General features: G+C 46.9%; 1 protein-coding gene across 1 annotated transcript; it reads right to left on the reverse strand.

Moving 5' to 3' along the window:
- Window positions 1–2,058: 2,058 nt before the first annotated feature.
- On the reverse strand, window positions 2,059–3,220 carry PtA15_4A191 (uncharacterized protein; the record flags this gene model as incomplete). The annotated part of the gene is made up of 4 exons (XM_053168050.1): window positions 2,059–2,130; window positions 2,277–2,423; window positions 2,485–2,955; window positions 3,041–3,220. 4 exons carry the CDS (start codon window positions 3,218–3,220, stop codon window positions 2,059–2,061), a joined length of 870 nt encoding a protein of 289 aa, XP_053019298.1.
- Between the last annotated feature and the right edge of the window lie 5,333 nt (window positions 3,221–8,553).

Here is an 8,553-nt window from a genome sequence, read left to right on the forward strand (position 1 = left end):
TCCAAAATAATTTTAAAACCACCTCAGGTGGTTAAAAATATCTGAAAATGGCTAGTCCGACTCATTCTTCAGGACGTCCGGACTCAATTAAAAAAAATATTCTGAAAACCAATCAAACTGGTTTTCCAAATATTTTGTTGCACCCGTGGTGTACATGCCATTCCAATCGGACAAGTATGTTGTCCTCAAGGAGGATTGAAAGAGAAAGAGAGAGAGAAAATGTGAAAGTCAAAGGGAATTGTCTTTTTTTATATTTTTTATTACATTAAGAATAGTCTGTAATAGTCTTTGGTAGGTTTTGAATGTAGAAATACAAGCAGGTACCCGCCAAAAATACCAGCGGTACCCGCCTGCAGGTGCCATGTGTGGGTACGGGTTTCCAGAAACAGTGAAAAACAGCGCGGGTACCTGGGTCTACTTGGCAATCCTTAATGGACCCCACAGGCTGAGATAATTGGGAATTTTGGTGGTAGGTTTTTCTCATCAAGCATTAAACCCTTATTTCCTGACAAATTTTCTTATTGTTATTGTTTCTGGGTTCTCCCCAAATATCTTAACCGTTGTACCATTTAATTGAGTTATGCAAAATTGGGAATTTGGGATCCTGTACAGTACAACAACTGTGGTACCAACAATGGGCCTTTACTATACAGATATTGGGACAGTATTGTTATTGTATTTTTCATGGTCCAATAACAGTACTGTTATTTCCATTTTCAGTAATGGATTTTTAATACTATATCCAATTACATGAGGATTTTTTTCTTTTTGGAGAATACTATATCCAAATGAAGGAAGAAACAAAAAAAATCATAATACTATACTGGCCAGATGCAGCCAGTACCACTACTTTGTAGGGATGAAAATCTATCTATTTCTTGGGCTTGGGGATCAGAGCACCCAAAGCCTTTCCAGCCTCAGAAAAATCCCCTGAGGGAGTAAAATCCTCACAAAGCCACATAAGGCTGCTGACGGATTGTGAAATAGTAGAAGGGAACAAACTACCACATCTGCAGCCGCAGAGAACAAGAGCTATCCAGTGTTCCTAAATAAGCCCATGCTATTACCGCAAGGACCAGGTAAGTGGAATGGTTTGCCTGTACAATCATCAGGAGCCCACATTTCATTGCCTTATGTTTACACCTGGTTAAGTGCATTATCGCGGTAACCAGGGGCAAAAAAAGTTACTATACCTGTATTTTTTGTTTCAGAAAAAAAACACAGAATACTATACGGGCCACTTGGAACAAGAGCCAATACAGTACAGTTATTAGTATAGGCTGGTACAACCAGACCCATACTATAACAGAAAGACTCGGTTATTGTAGAGTATAGTATAGGCCCATTGTTGGTGGGACCATGTTGCCAAATGAACAAAGTCACAACAAAGACATCTGAATATCATGCCCCCAAACAATAGAGAAATTGGTTTCCCTACAACACAATCACACAATGTGATGTGATGAAGCTTCACACAATTGAAAAAGACCAAGTTCCTAATTATCTCAGGTGGTAGCATCCCCCCTCCAAATTCAGAGGGACTTTTAAGGTCCCATTTAGAACTGATATCTATGTATAATCCAGGCAATATATAAGTGTTTTTTGCCTATCTACAATCCAGGCAATATATAAGTATTTTTGCCTGCTGGATCAGGTCCTTCAAAACTTGATCAGATCATAGACGTCACAACAATTCAGATTATATTGTGTGATTATATTGCTGCCAAACAGGGCCTAAGTTAGCCATATTGTTTTTAACATCAAGAAGTCATATTACACATACCCCAGTACTGAAGATTGCATGATGTCAAATACAGAGAAGATTCATTGGCTCATGCCAATGACAAAACTCAGAGAAATTTCTTCTTTGATTGAAAGCAATAGGAACAAAAGCAAACAAGGAACAGTAGAACAAAAAGGTAAGTCTGCAAGAGAATACTGAAAAAAATGTTCAACATGAAGCAAAAAAGAGCATACATTTTGTTTATAAGGGAAGTAAATCAAGAAACAAAAGGCGTGGGATGATAAGATCTTTTGTGGAAAGGTACAAGGTGACGCTCATGACTGGGACTGGGCTGGTGGTGGTTGTAGAACTTCTTCAGGCTTCCATAAATGGTCAGCCAATAATTTCTGGTTTGGCAGCAACCAGTAGAGAGTTGCGGATACAAGTCATCACGGGGAATCAAGATGTTAGTCCGCTTGTGAGTTAAAGTGATGGAGGATAAACGGAAAGGCCGGTTATGCCAGCAGGGTCCGATAGAAAGGGAGAAACTTACATTCATTGTGAACATATTCACAGAATTCGTGTTGAACACTTTTTTCAACGCATCGTCGCAGAGTATCTGGCGCCTATCTTTCGGATTTTGCAATTCTTTGGCCTTGATGTATTCCCAGATCTTCTTAACAACTTGAGGTCTTGAGCACTGCGTGTAACGAGGACATCAGCGTCAAGTTGGATGTTTGGGAAGAGCTTGGGATAGATACCATTGGGACGCCAATCACGTCAGATAGAGCGGGGGAGCAGTTCAGTTCGAGATGTATGCCTTTATTCGAACCCGGTCCTTCACCTTCTCTAGGGACTCTAGGCTTTTTCTCGCCGCCTGTCTTCTTGCCTCCCGTGCTGGGTGAGCCATCTTCGTCATCAGTGTCAACGTAAGCAGCCGATTTCCTCTTCTTTGATTTGGTTGCCGTCGATTTCGCAGCCCGTGGGATTGTTGCAGTCGGGGGTTGCTGGGCTGGTTTTTGGACGACCGGTTTGACCGGCTGGGGATTTCCGGTTTTCACTACTCCTGGCGTCCCTCGTGGTGGTAAGGCGAGAGGTGGGAATGAGGTTGTGGGCTTGATATCTTGTTTAATGGGAGGCTGAGGGTGATTGAATGAATTGGTAGGTGGGGCTGGGTTGACGGATGGTTCTTGGGGCGGCGGCTTCACATCACCCTCGACATTTTCCTTAATCTACAAGTTTCCACGGAAAGCAAAGTCAAATGGGGGAACAAAATGTGATTATACGGAATGGGTGATGAGATTTTAGCAGACTTACCTCATGGAAGATTGGGATGCTGATTTCATCGATTTCTGAGCGGAGCGCTTTGATGTCCAGATCAGGGAAAATGGTAGCCAGCTTCTTCCGAATCTGTTTGGCGCTGACCGTTTGGAGATCGACTTCAGGGCTAGTAAGGTATGATCTGACATGGTTCGCAAGGTTGGGGGGAAGGCTCATTCTGTTGGATGGTAAGATGAAGTTTCTTTACGGACAAGTTGGAGCCTGGAGGTGCGAGTACTGTGAATAGGACTGGCTTGGTCAGCGGAGCGATTGGAAAATTCGACATTCCCGGCTGAAGCCTGGGGGATACAGTAGCCCACGGGGTCAATCCCGAACCCGGCAGGTAGGCTCCCGCAGGCCAGCACACTGGTTCGACCCGGGTCCGGGAGCCTGAGACCATTCCCCCGGGCGTCTCTCGGAAAACTTCTTTGGTCATCATCAAACTTACTCAAGTCCCTCCTGTGCTCGCGGGGTGCGAGCACCCTGCCGCCGTGGAGGGACTTGCACGCAATGTCGAGGTTCTCGCGTGAGCAGTACCAGCCAAATGGCTGGAAAGACCATAAAACCCCTCAGATGACCCCCATTGCCAACCTCTCCAAGATTTGAGAAGCCAATGCCACCTTAAGAATCCTGATGGTTTCCTACATGTTCTGAAATTTTTAAATTTTTAAAAAAAAGCCATAAATAAGGTTGAAATCACTTGTAAATTTGGCCAATATGCAGTCACAGGAATTTCAGGTTGCTTGCGGAGGCAGACCACCATCTTTTTTTTTTTTTTTTTTTTAAGTGCAGATTTGATTAGAAATTGCGCACTATGCATATGCACCTAACAGACAAGAGCTTCTACCACACTTACAACGTAATAGCAACACAATTGTAAATGGAAGGGAGGAGGAATAACAGAGATTCTGGACAACATACATGACGGTAACAAAAGATAAGAGAGAAAGAGAAAAAGGAGAAGAAGGCAAAGAGTGGGAAAATGAGGAGAAAGAGAAAGAAAAAGAAAAGGGGAAAGAGTTCCGGCGGTGATCCTGTTTGAAGTCGGATGGGGGCTATTGATGGGTTCCTTCGGCATCACCGTCCCGCCGGAACTGCGGGAGCCTAGCCAAATCTCGGATGAAGCCCTCCGTGGCCCGGAAAGCCTTGAAGTTGTTGAGGAGCGTCCTGGTTGTTATCTCGTTGATTCTCTCCTCGAGGAGGAGCCGCCTTGCTGTTGTCCTAGCCTCGCGGAACCTGGAGCAAGAAACCAAATAATGATCAACTGATTCGGGTACGCCACATGTCATGCAAATAGGGTATGGCGCCCTTCTGCTCTTAAATTGAAAGGAGTTTAATGGCACATGACCTGATCTTAGCTGGTGGAAAGCCGCTTGGACCGGAAAGGCCGCCCGTGGCGACCCTTTCCACAGCCTCTCCTTTTGAATAAGCCCAGCCTTCACTGCCGTGACGCTACCTCTGATAGACGCGTCCCGTAGAGAAGGGTTGCGCGCCTCAGCCGCCTTCTTGTCTGCCAGCTCATTGCCGTCGATCCTGACGTGCCCAGGGCACCACCGGACCAATATCTGTGTGGATGAAGGGATTCCGTCAGCGGCTTTCCGTATCTGAGAGAGCAAATACTGGCCCGGCTTGGGGGCTCTGGGGTTTCCTAGCCTCTCTATCGCCGCCTGGCTGTCCGTCAGCAAGATGATTCTGGCCCCAGTGCTGGGCAACCGGGCCTCGCTCCCCAATTCCAGTCCGAGCCAAATGCCGACCAGTTCGCACTCAAAATTCGATGCCGTGCCTGGAGGTCCCAAAAAGGCGAGCCTGGATACAGCACCATCCCTAGAGACGGCGGCCGCTCCCAGTCCCTCCTCGGGGTGATCAGAGCCATCAGTGAAAATTACCAGATCGGTCACCGGGTCTATGTTTTCGAGAAAAGATACTATAGTTTTCTTAGCCTCCTGCTTGGTGCTTCTGTTCGCGTCCAGTTCGATATTCCTCCCCGATTTCCAGGGAGGATAGTCGTCGAGGATGAAGTTCACCGTCTCTAGCTCCCTCGCCGCCACCTCGGCCATTTCCTCCCGGTTGAGTGAAGAGTGAACTGGGCTGGGGAAGGGTCTAGCCGCCCACAGCAACTCTGTCCGGATTTGCCGCTCAATCTCCGACGCCCTGTGGGTGATTCTGGTCAGCTTTGTGACAAAAAAATTTGTTATCCTGTTTGCGGCAGTTTTTTTGATGCTTCGAAAAGGTCGATACTTGTCTAAGTACTTGACCGGTGTGGACTTCAAGGCTCCCAGCGCGAAGCGGGCAGCTGAGTGCTCGATCAGATCCAACAATGTCGCCACCTTCTGTTTGTTCTGGTTTGTGTACCACACCTGAACCCCGTAGAGGACCCTGGGAACCAGCACCGCAGAGACCAGGAGCCCACGCTCCTGTTCCCTGACCCCCCAAGCCGAACTGCCTATCTTGAGAAGTTGGCCCAAAGTGTCGTCGGCCTTTTTCCTAACCTGAGCGACCTGTTTGGTGAACGTAAGCTTCTCGTCTATCCACAGCCCTAGCCACTTTACTTCACGCTGTGGCTCCAGCCGCTGGTCGTCAAAAGTGAAATGGGACTTAGCCGCTCTCGAATGTGTGAATACCATGTATTGGGCCTTCCTGCTGTCAAAGATGGCGCCGTGGGTCTTGCCCCACTGTAGCGATCCCTCGCCCAATTGGGCCAGTCGACACTTAGCCTGCTCAATGGTCTTCCCTGCCGTGAGGTGGACCACATCGTCAATGAAGCCTAGGGAAACTTCATCCCCATCAAAGTCAAAACTGTTAATCAGTAAGTCCGAGTTGTAGAGGATATACAAGATCACCAATAAGGGCGAGCCCTGCGGGAGGCCCCTCTTCAGGGCAAACTCAGCTGATTCATAGTCCGCTAGGCGCAACCTAGTGCGCCGTCCTTCCAAAAAGCGGCCAATGACTTTCCATAGGTAAGTTGGACACCCCTTCCGTCGAAGCAAGTGGACGAGCCGGTGAGGATTCACTGAGGGGTAAGCTGACTTAACGTCGAGGAACAGGCCAGTGACCGCCTTTCCCTCTCTCCACTTTCTTTTAACCCACATCGTGAGCGCCATCAGTGCGTCCTCGCAGCCCTTACCCCTGCGCCCCCCTGAGTGCCCGTCAGGGATGATGCCCTTCGATTCTGCCCAGAAAGTGATGCGGTCAGCGATAACAGTCTCAAAGACTTTGCTAAGGGTGTTGAGGAGGGCAATTGGGCGGTACGCCCCTGGATTTGTATAGTCCGGTTTACCAAACTTTCGTATGATCACGGTGGTGGCAGTGCGCCATGCTTTGGGGAAGCGATCCTCCCTTATGCACCTGTTGAACAAGGATGCGAGGGTGTCAGCCAGCTTGGTTTTAACAGTCGTGAGGACTTCATTCGGGATCCGATCCGGGCCCGAGGCCTTCTTCTTAGCAAGTCTACCCAGTATGCCTAGCACCTCCCCTTGAGAGACAGGGGGGTAGACCACGAAAGTGGACGTCTCCAGCGGGGGGATATCCAACAGGTCGCAAAAGCTGTCGACAACCAACGTTCCAGTGAACAGGAGCTTCGCCTGTTCCTCCTTGTTTGACGTGATGGAGCCGTCCGGACCTCGCAGCGGGAGCACTCCCCCACCACTCCTGGGCTTGGTGAACTGGAAGGCCTGGAAGACCGTCGTCGCGTCCGTGGAGGCCAGGAAGTCCCTCCAGTGCCGTTGTTTGAGGGTGTTGACCTCTTCGCGGAATCTGCTGTTCCAATAGGAGTACCGGTCAGCATTTTCCTGTGTCGGGCTCATGATCACAAGCCGGCGGCACTTATTTCTTGCTTTGACGAGGGGGCCTAATTTGTCCCTGTCCCACCACTTTTTGACCTTGCTGTGGTCGATTTTCGTACGCCGCCCCTGTTTCTGCCAAGCTTCAAAGAGGCAATCTGTCAACTGCCTTTCCACCTCGTCAATGTCCAGGGTGGGTGATCGGTCACTCAGCTGATTGAGCCCGGACTTGACCGCCTTACGGAGCTCTGCCCGGTCCAAGTCAGCCGGCTTGGGGGCCACCCATTGGTAGGTCGGTTCCGGGGGTGACCGCTGTATGGCTGTGACGAGCTTCTGGTGGTCCGATCCGTGGTTGTCCGAAGACCACCATCAAGATGGCAATTGGGACCTGGGTGTCCCATACCACCACAGACCATAGCACATTGAATCAAATTGATTTGAGTGTTTGTACATATTTGTATTTGATTCAATTCAAATAATACGGGGGCAGATTTGTCTTGAATATGTGCATGACATCAAATAATTTCTCAGATTACCACATAGGGCCTTTTGGGCCCCAGAGGAGCTTGCATAGTGTGAGGAATCAGCTGTTATGTGTTAATTCTTTCCAATTAGTGGCATAATGGTATGCTCTTACATTGGTATTATGTCATATATTGGAATTGATAAACAGACTATTAGAAAGCTTAATGAAGACTTTTACCTTTTGCTATTCTGACCTTAATAGACAATACTTTTGTTTTGTGAATTGAGTTTGAGGATTGGTTATAATGGTTGTCTAATGTGATTTGTAGTTTCTCTTTCCCTTTCTTCATAGCAATATCTTTGTTCTTTATTTATGACAGCTCTGTTTATGAAGCTTAGGGCAAAAACCCATCAAAATAAGGGTTTTGGGCCCTAGCACTATAACTGTGCTGATATAAACACTGGTAATTTAAATTACCAAACTTGTTACGTGGCAAATATGGCCACTACAAGGGTTTTAACACTCTGTAACAGAGGAAGGATTAATTATGTAATTAATAATATGTAATTATTAATTACAGGGAATTAATTTGGCGTAAAAGTAGGTGGTAAGCGCTTAAACTGATTGGCTGCTTGACAGAGGCGGTGGTCTTACGGCAACTACTTATAAGGATAAAGCTTTAAATATGCTAATAAGGGATTTTTGATGATTTAAAGGGTTTAATCCAGTGATTTTGCGTGCTGGTGATGGTTTATAAGGAAAAGGGGCTACAGTAGTAGCAGAGGAGAATATTCATGGCAAACTTACGGTTTATGGGCGGTGAATGGTCTGGGGGATCTTTTCCTGGGGGCCAAATAGGCCTCTATTTATAGAGGGGACTTCAGTGGGCGCAAACACTAACTCCTTTTCTCCCTATGGGAGTATCCTGAGGTGTAGCCGTGAACAGGGCTTGGCTGTGGGCAAATTATTTGTATTATAATAGACTAATTTCCCTGACTCTGTCACATGACATGTTTATAACCAATTGTCATGTGAAAGAGCTTCAGTAGAAGTCTACATAATACTTTTACAGGGTATTTTTACACAAGTAATATCCAAGTTTATTAAATCCACACAAAAGTGGAAACATAGATCTAAGTTTTGGCGTGTTTTATTGTGAAACACCACAAAAATATCACACACACAATAGACAAGTTGAAAGAATCCCCAAAAACCTGAAATAGGCACCTTGAATTGACCCTCCAGCCGTGCCAAAGCAACAAGCA

Source organism: Puccinia triticina, chromosome 4A (assembly GCF_026914185.1).
Source record: "Puccinia triticina chromosome 4A, complete sequence".
Taxonomy (NCBI): domain Eukaryota; kingdom Fungi; phylum Basidiomycota; class Pucciniomycetes; order Pucciniales; family Pucciniaceae; genus Puccinia; species Puccinia triticina.